Source organism: Zea mays, chromosome 8, assembly GCF_902167145.1.
Source record: "Zea mays cultivar B73 chromosome 8, Zm-B73-REFERENCE-NAM-5.0, whole genome shotgun sequence".
NCBI lineage: Eukaryota > Viridiplantae > Streptophyta > Magnoliopsida > Poales > Poaceae > Zea > Zea mays.
Genome location: NC_050103.1, coordinates 166810285 through 166827608, shown reverse-complemented (window position 1 = coordinate 166827608; position 17324 = coordinate 166810285). Strand labels below are relative to the sequence as shown.

Below are 17324 nucleotides of genomic sequence, written 5' to 3'. Positions count from 1 at the left end.
TCTAGCTTCTGCCTCTTGTTACCAGAAGTGTGCTCTTCTATTTTCAGCATAGTGTTGCCCCCATTGACTCGTGAAGACAAAGCACCACCACGTATATCATCTGAAGCAGCACCTGCAGCAAGCTTTGTCTCTGTCACGCTGTGCTCAACACCATTTCCCTCCTGTGAATACAGCACTGCACTTGATTGTCCCTTTTGAAGAGATTTCACAGCTTCTGGAGCAACAGTGCTAAGTGGATCGGAGAGACTGGACCTCTTAAGCCCTTGATTTGATGGCTGACGCCTTTCCATGTTGCTTCCAAGCCCCACGCAGAGCTCAGAAGCTCTCTTGAATCGGGGCTGAGCTGCCTGATTCATAATGGAAAACCATTAGTAATCTGGTAAACTGCTTCTTTCCCTGACATAGAGAGCCATAACTGTCAGATTCAAAGGTTACAGGTAGCGGTCGGCCCTGCTTCTAAGTGGTCCTCTTCTAAGGGGAATCAAGAGTCTCTTCAAACCCTAAACAGATGGGCCCATAACATAATCATACGCGAACACATAAAGGTGAAGTTGTAAGTATTCTACAATACAAACTCTATTCTTTGAGAAGCATAAGTAACATAGCATTTTATTAAAAAATTATAAAAATAAAAATAAACCCAGCAATGCTGGTTGAAGGAAATTACCTGAAGCTGGCTTCTGAGGTGTTCCACTTTGAGCTCCTGAAAATAAATGAATCTGTGTAAGCATCGGAAGATCCATTTAACAAATAAAACAGACCTTACAGAGTTATTTGCGTCAGCACCTGCTCATTCAACGCTTCCTTCAAATGAAAAATCAGGGTGGCCCTGAGTGATTCTGACACTTTAAGTTGTTCGATGGAGTTTCTGAGAATGCTATGTTGTTCCTGCAGCTCCTGCATAAAGCCCGAACGATTGCTACTACCTGGCAATATGCAATAGAAAATTCAAGCTACAGGACAAAGAAGACAAACAATCTAGTTATCATCTTGCAACCTCGTTAAAGTTAGCTGGATCTAAGCAAGTAAGCAGGTTGGACTGACGTTGGGACAAGAATTTCGTTGTGCCAAGCCAGCCTATAAGGCTATGAATCAATTCTCCATCGCACATCGTGTGGCATATTATATTCAATTTCAGTTGTTCAGATTTTATTTAGTGTGTGCTCACAAAAGCCAAGGGGACAATTCATTGTGGTCACAAAGCTAAGCTTGAAGTTAATTGTTATCGCCCTTATAAACCAACAGTGAGTATGCAAGGATCATCAAAGGCGTAGGTCCTTTTGCTGCCCATATTTCAGAGGACCATGACACCACCAACCCCTGAATCTAGTTAAGGCTGAAGAAACTAAGCAGTGGAAGAATGCAATTGCTGTATCTGTTGTAAGGCAACTCAAGGTAGAAAATACTTAGATGGAAATGAGGGATTTGAACATACAGTGCATCTCTTTATACAAACCATCTAGGCTCAAGGATATCTCAGTTGCAACAAAGGTATGATGCAAACCATTTGCACAATAGCTACATCCACCTAGATAAAACAAACCCATGCCCAGATCAACATCAATGTGGTAAGGCTTGACGCCATGGTAGTTTGTTGGTTTTATGGAAACCCTGCAGCTGTGACGCACAGCTCAGAGGTGAAGAATTTACAGGCCAAACTATAACTCCACATAATCACTAGTTTCTGCATGCTATTAGCTACATATTAACTAGAAAATAATAATAACTGCACATGTGAGAATATCCTTTGAATACATATAGCTTACCTAAAATGGAGTTATTTCCATATGTTTTATTGAGTTCATCAAAATTGATAAGAGCTGCTTGGCATTTTCGCATCAGAGTATCCTCATCCATAGGAGCATTCAGGACATGTTTGTAGCTAGAGACAACCTTCTCCAGCTGCTCACTGCCTGTATTTTTCTGTCCATATGGAAACCAATAGTCCATGATTGTACACCTCAACAGAGGTCAGAGAAACATAAAAGAGAAATAGATCAACTCGCTTACCAACTGGTTTCTAATGTCCTTTAACCTCCTGAAAAAATCATCTTTCAGGCTTTGTGCCTGGGTATCAAATATTTTACGGTCTTCCCATATGTCAATCTGTAACGTTGAGAAAAAGAATATATGAGATGAAACCAAAAAAAATATGTCGGAAAGCGAGATATAAGCCCATAGGTTATCATCCCAAGTGATTAACTTACTATGGATCTAAGACTTATATGAGTATGCATTACTTTCTAACTTTTCCTTAAGGATTCATCAGGGCAAGTGCAAGACATAATAATGCAGAAAGCAGGATAGGTGCTAACGTGCAAGCTAATCTATACTAGGTCACACTCACACATATCTACTGATGCTAACTTGCACAATTGCACCTCAACAGTTCACTAGGGCAAGTCAAACAGTGCTTTGAGAAAGCTTAACATCAGTCTTTCCAAAAGGCAGCACAGAGGGGAAGTATGGACAGAACTAAGGAACAAAAGAAGAAACTATATCTAAGAGGGATCACAAAATGGTGAGAAAAGATAGTTTCATTCCTTTCTTTTAAGTGGTGCAGCAGAGCACAGCAGCTGCCTTAGACCAGCAGTGCCGAGATCAATCTGATGTTGCGGTGTGAGGCTCTCGCAGCGGCACATAAGAGCAAGGAATTGGTGCCCATAGTCCTCCATCGACCCCGTACACTAAGGGCCTTGATCTCACCCAAAGCGTTCGGCCAGATGGTGGTCCGAAGCATAGGTTCACGTACTCGGCGAAGCACGACCATGAAATTGTGTTCCATCTGGTAGTATCATACACCCACTGTGCTGACAAGGTGAAGAGAAGCCATCCACACCTTTTCCTCCTCTAGGGTTTGGTGACCCCGAAAGAAGCTGTCGCACTTGTTGAACCTATAAGAAACTGCAGTACTTGGTTGTATTGCATAGGAGATGGGGTACAATATATAGACTCACATGACCCTAACCCTAATAGGCCAGCAGTCCAACAGTGGTGCCGGCCCCCACACACACACAGTCTAATATCCCCCCTCCCCCCCCCCCCCCCCCCCCCCCCCCCCCGCAGTTGCAACGGTGGTACCACACACGATGAGACTGGAGTAGAAGTAGGAGCCAACGGGTTGAAATCCCCCACAGTCGCCGCGTCATGAGGGTGCGAATGTTGTGGCTGGAGTAGAGACCGGTGTGTGCTCCAAGAAGACGATAGCCCCTAGATGGCGAGGTAGCCGAAGTCGAGGTGGTCGCGGTCGGGATACACGCATCAGTAGCATGTTCTTCGGAAGGGGTCGACGTTCGAGCGTTAATGGTCGGCAGGGCGACACAACAAAAGAGCACCAGTAGGCCGACCTTCTTGCTTCTTCCATCGTCCGAACGTCGAGGAGCCCCGCCAGGGAGGCCGACGACAGCGACGGGTCAGCGCCGGTCATGGTGGTCGTGCCCGCGGCAGAATAGAAGTGGTAACGACAAATCCGACCGAGAAGGCCACGGCAGCGACAGATCTAGTTGGGAAGACGCGATACGGCCAAAGGGACGGCGGATCAAGCCAACAAGGTCACGACAACGGTGAATCCAGACGGGAAGGCCTCGACAGCGACGGATCCAACAAAGGCGACGATGAAGGGGGAGGGCGACAGGGCAAGTCCAGCCGAACAGGGGCTTGTGTCGAACCTAGCAAGAAGGGTTTGATGCCGACGACAGGAGAAGAGAAGGTCGAAGAGGGAGGAAGGCGTTGCTAGGGTGTCAGTGTGGGTAGTTAGGAGAGCCGGGCCGTGCTGGAGGGAGAGGCACCGCTCCAGTGGAGGAAGGGCCGACGACGGTGTAGGAAGGGAGCACCCGTGAGGCCGCGGTGGTTGCTGCTATGGAAAGACATGGGCCATGGGGTCAGCACTGTTGATTCTCCGCGGCCGCGAGCACGGTAGTTCACGCCATGAGTAGATAGGACGCCACAACGGCCGGGAGAGGAAGCTAGGAGCACGAGAGGGGCGGTGGCTGAGTGTCCCCCAGGCAGGCTAGGAGCAGGGACGAGGGCGTTGGTGGGGGAGATAGCCACCGTGGGGGAGCGCGACGGGCGGTGACTGAGCGTGCGTCCACGCGCTGCGGCGGCGGATCCCGTGCCTGCGCCTGCGCCTGCGCCCATGGTGGCGGCGCCCGCGGAAGGACCCACCTCGGGGGCAGGCCACGTAGGGGAGGCCGGCTGGCGACAGGCCGCGTGGATGGAGCGCGCGGATCTGGGGGGTTTAGGCGGTGGCGGCGCTCGCGCCCTAGGCGACGCCGACAAAGGGGGACCCGGTCGCGCCGCTGTGCACCAGCGGGGAGGGGCGGTTGTGCCGCTAGGAGCCGCTAGCGCGGTGTTCGAGCAGGGGGCGGACCTCAGCAAGGCAACAGAGCTCCATGGGATGCGCTGGATGGGGAAGAGAGGTGGGGGCTGGCGACTGTTGGGGAGAAGGGCTGCCCCGGGAGGGAAGGATGAGCCTCCCGGAGCGGCGGCGCGACGGTGGTGGGCTGGACCTGGGCAAACAGCTGGCAGCTGTGGGGTGGTAGGAGAAACCCTAATCCTCTGATACCATGTAAGAAACTATAGTACTTGGTTGTATTGCATAGGAGATGGGGTACAATATATAGACTCACAGGACCCTAACCCTAATGGGTCGGCAGCCCAACAGTGGTGCCGGCCCATACACACACAGTCTAACATAACCAATGCAAGGGATTGGACTTGCTGTCGTAGCGGGGAAATTTGAGCTTCGGATTGCATGAATGGTGACCATGGGTTGTGGTCATCGTCGCCATAGTCGTCATGGTAGTAGCAGTGACCGGCCGCCGCCATGACCGTCACTGCCACCCTGAGGGGGGGTCGTCGGAACACTGGTGGAGTCTTATTGGCACACCATTTTCCACCTTGCCATCGTTGCCGATCTTTAACTTTTCGATGTGTGCGTTTTGATGATCATGGCTGTCAAGACGGACGTTCATCATGGTCAGCTGCACTAGCATTCAATCGAGCTTGGTCGTTGTCAGGACCTGTCAGGGCCCAAGGGGGCGGCGGCAAGAAGCAACAGCAAGGAGCGCGAGTCAAAAGGATAAGATTATCTAGGAGATTAGTTGAGATTATCTAGGAAGGTTATCAGTTAGTAATTTGTTGAGTGTTTTTAGGAGAATTTTAAGAAGATAAGGATCTGTAGCTAGATAGGGGCAACTAGTCGACCTATTTATGTAATCAATGGATGAGAAATAAAGGAAGCAAGAATTAGAAGGGAGAAACCCTCCTCTTTCTCTCTAACCCGCGCAGACCCACCCTGTGAACAGTAACCGCGACGCAACTACTGTTCATTGACGCGTGAACAGTACCGCGCCGCCTCCACCAGCAGCTCCCAACCATCAATCCCCCTCACCGATCTACAACTATAACAGTCGTGATGACATCAGTATCGTTACTAGGGATTGACATTGTTGTCGATGTCCTGTTTGTGTTCTCTCATACTAGATTGATATGGCGTTGTCAATGAGGAGTGCACAAAGGGTGAAAGTAGGGCACGAGAATTTGGGTTGGAATGGAGAGGATAGCAACCGAAGAGGCACTCGTTCTCCATGGTGCCTGATAAAGAACCACCACCCCACACATACACCTTGGAGAGTTCTTTCGATAGAATCCTCCCCTAATACAATCTACCGGCCTTTATATATCAAGTCCTTAAATATAGAAATAATCAAATAACTCAAAGTTATTCTAATTATTTCCTAAAAACCCAAACTTGTCATCTTGCCCAACAGGTACGTCGGCGCCCTCTCCGTGCTACGCCTGTATGTGTGAACCACAAAGGAGCCCATGACAGTAGAAATGTAAATATAGCAATGCAAACTACCGCTCCTTGGCGAATGGGGAGAAAGAGGGAGAGTCAAATCTTTTTGGCTTGTGGAAGCTCAACCATGTGGTGTATAGGGTTGGATACGAGCAACCATGATATTCTAATAACATGTTAGTAACTTAGAAAGCTTGTAATGCAATGAGTATAAAGTGAGGTTGATATATGTAGTAATGTTTACACAAGGCACTCTACACATCTGGAAAATACAATAGACATAGTAAACAATGTACTCTAACAAGAAAGCACTATAGTGGCATGGCCAACAAGCGCAAACATGTAAAGGAATCCATGTAAAGGGAAGACAAATGATTAATGGGCTTTTTAGATCACCTTGTGAGCAACTCAAAACAAGAGTGTGCCCTATGCCCCTACATGCCTCCAAATGTAAGATTGTACATGTTCCACAGATTGATACAGACATATCTTTATTTGATTTAACGTACTTTTGAGCCACTATTTGCAATGAAGCTAGAATACATATGATGTTTTTGGGTATTCCCTTATAAGATTTCCTAAGTTAAAGCAATTAGATTGCTCGCAAGTGCGCATCAAGCGCCAAATGCAACTAAATTCAAGCTCTACTAGAACCATGTTAGACAAAAGGGTGACTCAAAACTTGAACTTGAAGGCCAACACCCAAAATCACAAGCATAGAAAATAAAAATTAATTACAACTTACATATTTTGTTGCCTTTGACTATCGACGAAAAGTTTGTCCGGTGTGTGATCAGTTTGTCATGTTATGGTATGTTGCTTCCTTGTTCTAAATTCTAGGTGTATCTATTAAGAGGTGTGAGTCCAAGATGAAAGCCCACATAGTATGATTACCTCTAATACAAAGAGGATATTCTTTACTTTCTGAACCCTGGTACATGTGCAAGCAAGTTCCCCTTGTGTATATTGTTTGTTAATGTTTTAGTTTCTTATATAAGTCAAGTTGGATTTATGGCTATACAAGAAGGGATCGAGTCCAGAATGATGATATACTTTATATGCTAGGTGTAGCACCAATTGAGGAAAAGCTTGTCCAACACCGGTTGAAATGGTTTAGACATGTACAGCGGAGACCTCCAGAGGCACCAATGCTCAGGATCCTAGGACACGGTAGCAATAGGAAGAGAGACAGAGGAAGACCGTTTGACATGGAAAGAGACGGTAAACGGAAACTTGAAAGGATGGAATATATCCAAAGATTTAGCTTTGAATAGGAGTGCATGAAAACCAACTATCCATGCATCTGAACCTTAACTTGTGGTTTTTGTTAGGTTTCAACTCTAGCCTACTCCAACTTATTTGGGACAAAGAGTTTTTTGTTTTTATTGTTGTCATATTTTAGAATAGAAGATAAGATCAATATACACATCTTTTCTATGGGAAGTTTTTATTTCTTTAGATGTCTTGAAATAGAAAAAATGAAATGTTTTGAATTTTGGTACATGTTAACATATAAATGCAAGCTTGTTTGAGAAAAAAATCCAGAAATGTAAATTCAAATTAGCATTCAAGCTTGAGATGCAAGGAACTTAGCATAATGAGCTCATGAACCATATTTTTCTTCACGTTTTCCATTTGACAGCGTCCACATGTTGCTATATACAGTGCAGATCAAAGGATGGCATATTCATTATATAGAAAACGCTGAGAAATTCGTTCTTGGGGTGCTTGTCTATCGTGAGAGTGGCCGGTGAATGTTCTCGATGGGAAGGCCATATCCTTGCATTGCTTCCTCTTAAATAAAGGAGCAAGAGCTCACAAAGATGGGAAGGAAATTAGGAATAATTATTTGCTTGCCTTTTCCAATTGACATCGCTCCTTTAGATACAAGAGCTTACAACCAAAAGTAGAATGGGTTTAAATTCCAAACAATTATCCTAATAGAGATCAATAGCAACCTAATTACTAATGGTGTCTTCCTTATCCATCATGATTCTCCCATTCTTTATTCTTTTGCCAACTGTAGGTGTGGCCCCACATAGCATCACTCCCTCGAGCAACAACTCATCGTCGAGATATGAGGGCTACTTCCTCCAAAAGAGCTCCAAGTGTGCCTTCCTTATTCTTTATGATTCTCCTGCTCTTTCTTTTGCCAGTTGTACGTGTGGCCCCACATAGAATCACCACTTTCCTCGAGCGACAGCTCATCATCGAGATAAGAGGGGTACTTCCTCCGGAAGAGCTCCAAGTCTTCCGACAACACGGAGTCGGGTTGGTCCTTACACTTGACCAATAGTGGGCAAACACTGTGAGCCAAACGTGTTTTCAGTGCTCATTCATGGACAGAGGTTGCGCCAAGGTGGAGCAATAGTAATGCAATGGGACTCTCATTGCATTAAGGAGGATCAGCCAAGAAATTCTTAGGTAGACCAACGTGGAAGACTTCATGGATGCATGCACCAGTTGGGAGCTCAAATTCAAAAGCCACCAGGCATATTTGAGTGTTGATCTTATATGTGGCATAGAAGCAAGGCTAGAGCTTCCCCTTGGAAGTCACAAAAGACAAGGTGTTGTAAAACCCATGGCCACCAGTGATTTGTCGTCCACGTGAGCAATCGCCCAAGGATCAAACACAGATAATTTGGGGAGAAGGAAGTTTCCTTTAGCCCAATTTGAGTTTTATCTGTTATAGCTTGTCTTGCCTCTTATAAGTACCTAGCCATATAGTTGGTTTTTACACTATCCATAGGCCCCACTTAGATACCCTCAAAACGTAGATGGACACACACACGTCTTGACTCTGTCAATTGCTAGCACCTTCCCTTCATGCACTCTCTTGTGATAGACGTGTAGTTGTTGCCACCGCTACAGGTGTGTGATGACAAAGGCGGAGCGACAACCAATTCCTGGCAGCAAAGGATGTTATACGATGGCCATGATCATAACTACACTTGGCAATCTGCTAAGCATGCTCAAGACAACTGTGGATGTCAACGAGGAACTCGGCACACTTCTGCATGGCATGGGGTGCCGAGACGACACATAGCTTGCCTGATTCATACGAGCAAACTCACACACATAACATCATGTCAAGCGCCAAGTGGTAAGAATTGTTGTAGAAGAATTGGGCCCAAAGGAGACATTTTACCCACTATCGAGGACAATTAGCTACCATAGATAGCAAGTAAATGGTGATTACCTTGTTAGTTGCCTTGGAGCTCATGTGAAATTTGGAGCCGGAAGCATCAAACAACACATTTTGGAAAGTTAAAAGTAAAAGGTAAAAACAAGGTGTACCCGATGCAATGGAAGATGGGATGCCATTCAAGTATATGACCTCAACAAAGAAGAATCATGCCACCGTCTCCACCGATCAATCATGGTTGAGAATCAATTATTTGCCATCGACCTTGGGAAGTCCTTGACCAATCGAGGTTGAGGATCATTAATTTGTAATCAACCTTGGGAAGTCTCTCGATGAAGTCCATCATGACATTGGACCACATTGATATCCGGATTGCCAGATGTTGTAGGTGCTCCGACTTGTGGCATTCAAATGTGAAGCATGCCCTCACGTATGCCTCGAGCATTGGACATGTTGATGTCTTGGTTCAGAGTCCTACCATGGTTGACACTTCGCCCCAACAATACTTAAGAGATCTTTCTTAACTTCGATGACACCAATCTTAGCCAAAATCATTACAAAGATGGAAAAGATCATGTGTGACTAGGATCCTTCCATAAAGCCAGGGACAAGCACAAATGTGTTGAAGCCTCAATAGCCCACCTCGTGGACCTAATGCCACCACCACATCCAGCCATTTGATAGCGAGACAATCGTTGTGTGTAGACAGCCCCAATTGTGACATCAATCAATGACGAAGCTTCTTATAGAGAAACGACACACCTAGATCAAATGCTTGCGGTCATGGCTTTTTGGACTTTGATGAAAGGGAAAATTCCACTATATTGAATGTACACTTTGCTAGCTTGAAACAGACACGCTACATCAATGGAAGTAATAGTTGCGCTTAAATTGTCACATGGGCATGTAACATGACAGATCGAGCAACTCAATCGACAATGAATGGGAAAATTGCATGAAGTGGACAACCTATTACTCGTGTAGGAGTATGATTCCTTCAAAGGATTTGCAAAACAATAAATCATTTGAAGAATAGACAAGTTGTGCCACTTGGCATCCAATTATAGCAGTCCATGAGAGCTTACCTATTACACGTCGCTACATCTACAAGGTCAAAATGGAAATCCAAACTACTATTTGTAACATGTTGCATGGCACATGAATGATTTTTTTGGACAATCGTTTGATGATCAATCCTCAATGAGGTTCAAAAAAATAGAGGATTACATAGGAAAACATGCCTCAATTGGATCTCACCGAACAATTGCATTGTCGACAGGCTCATCCACGGCTGTCCACACAAGCCGCTAGAATCCTTGAGAGATTGGTGACAAATACGCATGGAACCGCTGGTACTTTGCAAACTTCACGACAATTTGCACACTATCAACATCGAAGTTTTTCTCACCTCACTTAGCTTGTCACGCGTTGTCCGCTATGACGACATGGATGAGTAAGTTGAAGAGGTCGGTGTCGTGCACAGTCTAGACAGCATGTCTAAACCAGTGTTGTCTGCTATGACGACATAAACTCGACGATGCCTTGGAGAACACCAAGGGTACCTCACTTGAGATCATCTTGTTGTTGTTGTCCACGATCTCCCCCATGGAATGCTTCACGATCTTGATGTGTGCCGACGGTAGCCTATAGCCCCGTCGGCGCAGACACCCCACTGCAGAAGATGCCTGACTCCCTAAGTGCCTCATACATTCGTTGTCAATGAGTTTTCAGCTTCCATGCTTCTGTGTTGGTTTGAAGCAAAACAACAAGCATGCTTGATACTGTAGTCGGCCTGTGTGTTGAATTGAGAGGATCAGAGCTAGGTAGGCGAAGTGGGCATAGATGGAGGCTTTCAAATCACTGATAACCGCTTGCGAACCAAAGCAAACACTTGCAGGTTTGGTAATTTGGTCCGCAAAAACAATTGTAGCTAGCCCATATGAGCCACAAACGTGATTTTGCAGGGCGGGTTGCGGTAATTACCCACCCCACCTACAAGCTTATCAAACAAATTAACAACCGGTCAAAATAAAAGTTGTGGATCATTCCTTAAAAAATCTTGTAAAAAAAGCAATAGCAATAAACATTCCATCTCCTTCAGTTTCTTCCACAAAATAAGCTTGCAATCTAGCTTTTGCATGTTCAACATACAAGCCCACTTGAGTTTGTTAGGCTCAACGCTAGCTAATCACTGATAGGTGATGTTGGCACTAAGAACCAAGATCTCACACAGACATGGACAACAAGATATCATGCCACCGCTACAATCCTTCATCCACTGAGCGTGCCTCCCCAACCATTATCACCTACATGGAGACATGCATGCGTGACACCCTAATCAAAGTTCTCCGCCTAGTTGGGATCTAGAGTCTGTGAACATTGATGGCTTTACCACGCCAATGTTCAAGATACTATCCCACTTGCCCCAAACATTGACCCACGTCGTCCAAGTTGTGGAGACAATGAACCTAGGGCATTGAACATCAGGACGCGACAGGTTTGTCTGTGAGCCCACCAATAGGCCATTGTTAAGCAGGCTCCATGGTGCAATGCTCTTTGACCCTTTTACCTCGTGTGTCTCATGACTCATCTAAGCATTAGCATAGGTGCACTGTTGAGGCCTGCTTTCTATGGCCATCCTTTCAACAGCATACACCAATAAATGAGAGGGAGGGGGACAGTAATGTTGCCCTACCCCAAAAAATCCCATCAACCACAGTCGACTTTACTCGTACTGTTAGCACCATGCTCTGCCTAAGTATCTTGACATGAGTCCGCAAACACAATGACAACCATGACAATGGATATGCTAACTTCTAAATTAGGACATGCCAACAAAGTTAAGGTGAAGAGCGAGCTTTCAAGTTCTCCATACTTCACACCACCTTTCTTCATCACCGGTATGTAACACAAGCACCGAATTCCCCAACCCCCATTGCTTTAAGAGAAAGAAAATGATTGAGAGGAGTGAAGGCAAGAACATGATTGTTTTTTTTTGCACTCATTCCTAGAGGCTAGAAATACTATTCACGAACCCTCGCATGCTCTGCATATCTTGTGCACGAAGAGTATCTTGAATAAAAATGTCAAATAGTAAGCTTAGTGATTAGCATTCTAATAACCTTGCCCCTAAATTAAGCACATAGATATGGGCATGACGTTGTTAGCATATTTGTTATGATGATAACCAAAACCACAATTTGAACAACATGAGAAATAATGCACATGCACTTGCATGAATATAGATATCAATGATATGTACAACATACCAGTCTTTTTGGGACATTCCGCCCAAAATCATCTCTTACAGTCAACACTCCATTCAAGGCAGCAGGGATGACCCTCATGAATTCAGCTATATATCCATTACCTTCTTTTCTGCTATTCTGCATAATATCATTCGCAAGGTACAGCAAAGATACCCTCCTCTCTACAGGAGCTGCATGGAACTCAGAATCCCATGTTTCTACAACTTGTTGGCAGCAACGATGATGAAAGACACACCAATGTGATAAAGCTTTTTTTTGTTAAGGATGACATTACATGAATCAATAAAATAATGTAGCACATAAGAAAATAGCCAGCAATAGTAGGTACCAATCTTGAGCAGGCGACAGCGAATGACTAGCATAATACTACTAACTGGTCACAATGAAGCATGAAAGGTCATCAACTGAATGGGATTTATTGACACAGTGGTCTGGAAAGTTAAGACAACAAAACTACCTTTTTTCCTGTAATCTTAAGGTATGATTATGCACTTTGCAAACCTTACAGCTATACGAGCCAATAAAATATGAAAAATACTCATATGAGAAGTTAATATAAAAAATACTTCACGCAGACAAAAAAAAGTATTAAGTTAATGGGGATTGAGAAACTGGCAAGAAGGATACTCTCTATGGTCTGCTGTGAGCTATTAAGCTTCGAAAGCTTCTGAGCCAATATCTGCTTGTCGAAACCCGCACTCATTATACGCACCCTGGCTTGAAAATCAATATTAAGTACAGTCCATAAATCACTTCATGCTGAAATAATGTGCCGAAGATGGAATAATCATGGAAAATAAAGTGGCAAAATAGATACTCTTGTATGTTGTTTTCAGACATTGTGACTGCACCGAATATTCAGGTTCTGAAAAGGAACCCATTAAAAAACATAACCAAAGTTAAACCACAGATGCGCCTGGAAGCCAAATAAAAACCCATTCGCAACTCACCAACAACCAGGCATTGATAGCCGACACTAGTAGCTAGAGTCCTACTCTGTCTTTGCAAAGGAAGGGCAACAAAAACTCCAGCCTTTTCGATAAAGCAGTAAAAGCAGCCCCAGAAAGGATGACGGGCCACGCAAGCCGTAAATGAGAACTGCCTCTCCTCATGACAGACCTGGAGTTCTGTCCTGGAGTATGGAGAGCATCAGCAGACGGAGGAGCAGAAGCAGAGACTGAGTAATAGCCCGCCTACCCGAGCAGCACATGGCATGATCGTCGTCGACGGCAGAGCAAAACCTTGCAGCTACAGAATCTCGCCCAGGAAACGCGCAGCAGGTGTGTAGCAGGTGTGCGCGTGCACACAACATCACCAGGAAACCCAGAGAGAGAGAAAACAGAGAAACATGCTGCCGCCTAATCAAACAAGCGAAAAAATCATTCGAGGCCCCGACCGGATTCCGGCTGAAACCGTCCCAGCGCGGCTCAAACAAGGGGGGAAAACGAGTCAGGAGAAAATTCACACGCACGAACATCCCAGACAAAAACAGACATACACCAGGCGCAGCGGCAGCGGCAGCGGCAGCGGTTCCTAAATCCCAGAGCAGGCGGCGAACTACACAACACAGCGCCAACGCGGCAGCGCCGGCGAGCTCGAGCTAGATCAAAACCAGAGCAGAGCAGGAATAGAGCGAGCGGAGCGCGAGAGATGCCGTACCTTCGGCGGAGCCGGTGCCGAATTCGAGGGGCGCCGCCTAGGAGGGGGCGCGCATTTGGGTGGGGAGGGAAGTCTAGGGTTTAATCGGGGATTTGTAGAGGGGCCGGAGCAGGGGGGGGAGGAAGGAGAGACGTCAGTTACTGGTCGCTCGCCTGCCTGCGCGCGTGACCCCGCGGCGAGGAGCAGCGGGGGCGCGGCCGGGGAGTGTGAGCTGGACGACGACGCGGTGTGAGGTGGATGGATGGATCCTGGGCTGCGCGGCGGGCCTGCCTGCGTTGCGGATCGTTTCTGTCACTGTATCTAGCAGACCGCGGCACGGCGCTGGCTGTCTTTGGGCTCTTTCTCCCTCTATCTATCTATCTATCTATCTCTATCTGTCTATCTATCCCTTCCCCCGTCACCGTAGCCCGTTGGAAATGAGGGAGAAACGTGGGGTATGCCGTATGCGCCTGTGCTGCGTCCCACTGTTCCGTTGCTTGGACTGCTGCTGCTACACAGCGTGACAGCAGTTCGGCGGGCAAGTTTGTATGTACGTTTGGTTGGTGGCGGTGGCGGCCAAGCAAGCTTACCTTTTTTTTAAAAAAAAAACAGCTGCACTGATGTATCATGAGAGTGAAGGCTGGTGCCACTCCATCTCTCTATCGCCCTGGTCACGTCAACTCTTCACTACACTCTCGCCCACCCCCAGACTAGAGTAGACTATAGGCTCAGTCCACAGTCACATCAATTTTTTATTTCACAATTAATTATCCATACTAATTTATTTTTACACCTAAAAATTGTACAACATAATTTTTTATTGAATTAAAAATTATGTATTACATAATACTTAAAATAGAATAACGTAATAATAAAAAAATTGCATGAGATAAAATAATGTGTGAAATGAACTCCAACTAAGTGAGAGTATTTATAAATGATCTGGGATGCAATTTGTGATTTTTAAAAAAATAAAAATAGGACTCGAAACAATCACCAATGACTTGTACATATGGCACTGGCTGACGTGGACCAATCAGATGCCGCCAAGACACTCTCACTACATTCCTCTCACCCGTTCGTGCCCAGTGCGTCGCATCGTCCCATTATCACTCGTCTCTCGCTCTCTACTGCCTGAACCCGCTCTCTAGTTTGTGCTAGAGCGAAGCGGCAGGCACGATGTCATCGGGCGATCCCGATCATCGTTCGTTCCTGAGACTCGTCCTCTCACCCCCACCCTCGTTAGCACTGGAAACAACCTAAAATTGATATTTATGTTGACTAGATATTCAAATGTTGAAGAGACTGTTCAAGAAATCTCATAATACTAACTAGCAACACATGCCTACACATACTCGATCTTTTTAGAGAAAATGTCTCTGAATTCAACCCAAACTAGAACTGAAAGTTGGACCGAGCCGAACCAAAACTGTATGAGCCCATCGTGCTTCGGCCCAATTTTTTTTGGGTCAGTACAGTACGAAATAATTTCGGGCTAGGTTGGTCCATGCCCAAATACTAAAACCTAGGCACGGTATGGGCCAAAAGCACGATGGGCCGATGCTCGGACCTTGCGGGCCCCGACACGATACGGAGAAAAAACCTTATATATGTCTAAAAATATGTCTTTAAATTATTCATAACTTTGTTATAGATTAAAAACATATGATAAAGAGAAAACAATGTTTTTATAACTTTTGTGAATAGATAAAAATATTATAGCATGGAATACCATTTAAACGTTAGTTTTATGATTTGTCTCACTTTGTGTCGTGTCGGCCTAAGCACGGCCCATTTAGTCGTGTTGTGTTGTGTCGTCCATCGTGCCTAAGTTTTAGACGCGGCCCAACCCAGCCATTATGGTCGTGCCAGCCCAGACTTTTTGTGTCGTGATGTGCTTTGGACTCTTATTTTCGGGCTATGCCTAGGCGGTCCCAAATAGCCTGGCCTAAACTTTCAGGTCCAACCTGGACGACCAGGGGCAGAGATGGAGCCCTAAAAAACCTGGACGACCAAGTTCTCGTGTTAACTTGGAATATTGTTCCTAGTTTAATACTCGTCTCAAAAGAGCAATCAAGTGAAGAATTATCATCTCTGTACTCTCAAACTTGGTGTTATTTATTCTAACCCATATTATAGACCAAGATTGTGTTGTTTTGAGCAAAATTCACAGGATCACCTATTCACCCTCCACTCTAGATGCTCTCACCGAGCCCGGGATCAGACGTGTGGAACCTGATAGGGGGCGGGCGTGTCGGAAGGGAACCACTCGAGTGGATTTTGCGCCGGCCCCAGATTGGCCTGCCATAAATAGTCGACCGCATTTAACCACGCCTTGTGGGGGACAGATATCCCTCGGTCCACTAGAAGGCTAGAAAGGCCTCGCGAAAGACTTTGGGCCCATTACTTCGCAAGGCCATCCCTTCGTGGGCCAGGGAAGGAACCACTGGCAGAATGGATTGACGCAAGATTGGATAAACCCGAGCTCAGACGACTCATTGGGTTTAAGCATTATCCACAGTGTTGATCCGATTCTCCCGCGCAGTGCCCTCAGACGTTGGAACTAAATGAGGATAAGTCGGCATGATTATAGGAAGATAAGTTCAGTCGATTCACTATTACTTAGGAGCACGTAGTTATCATACCCGCATATAATGCCCCACGCTCGAGTATATAAGGCCTAGGGGGCACCCCATCAAAAGACAGGTCACTCATTAGCAATCTACTCAATTCTCTAGCATTCTCCATACTAGAGAATTCCCCTGTAACCCACCACATAAAGATACATACCAAGAAGTAGGGTGTTACGCCTCTCTAAGCAGCCCGAACCTGTATAAAATTGTCTATCGTCTCTCGTGCGCCCAGCACGAACCATCGAGCTACAGTCAGTAACACCGTCCTACCCAAAAGCACCTCGAGGGGTAACCCCGGGTGCGCAGTCGGGTCCCAAACACCGACAGCTGACGCGCCAGGTAGGGGGTGTGTCGCTGATCCAAGCTAGCTCAATGGCCATCATTTTCCAGCACAAGATCGCTCTCCGCCCTGGATCCGTGTTCTGCTTCGGAACCGTCTCGTCCGTGGCAGACGAAGAAGGGATTCTGCATCGTATAGCGTATCCACCGGAGAAGAAGCCTTCCTCGAAAATCTCCGAAAAAGCCAGAACGAATTAGGAAATAGCGCAACCTCCAGTGCTCCGGGTGAGGACTACCTCCTGCAAGCCAGGAATAGAGAATTCGCCTACTCGAAGAACCCCGTTGTCCACCTCATCCACGAAAAAATGGACGTGGATTGCAAGGAGAAAAGAAGCAAACGAGATAAAGACCCGTCAAGCTGCTCTTCTGGCACCTTCGCCCTCAAAGGAGAACAGAGAGAAGCTTGTCGTCATGACAACTCCATTCTACCCCGATGTCCTCTTCATCGGGAGAAGAGTGGAATCGTCCCCCATCTCCGACGATGAGCCAACCATGCCTGG

The 17324-nt window shown here is 46.0% G+C and overlaps 1 protein-coding gene across 1 annotated transcript; it reads right to left on the bottom strand.

Annotated features, from left to right (window-relative positions):
- Positions 1 to 9933: 9933 nt before the first annotated feature.
- On the bottom strand, positions 9934 to 13955 carry LOC100273784 (ENTH/VHS family protein). Its single transcript, NM_001148187.1, has 4 exons — positions 13874 to 13955; positions 12842 to 12927; positions 12215 to 12462; positions 9934 to 10737 (listed from the first exon to the last, which is right to left on the bottom strand). The coding sequence occupies exons 2-4, from the start codon at positions 12915 to 12917 to the stop codon at positions 10648 to 10650; spliced, it is 414 nt and encodes a 137-aa protein (NP_001141659.1). The 5' UTR covers positions 12918 to 12927; positions 13874 to 13955; the 3' UTR covers positions 9934 to 10647.
- Positions 13956 to 17324: the final 3369 nt, after the last annotated feature.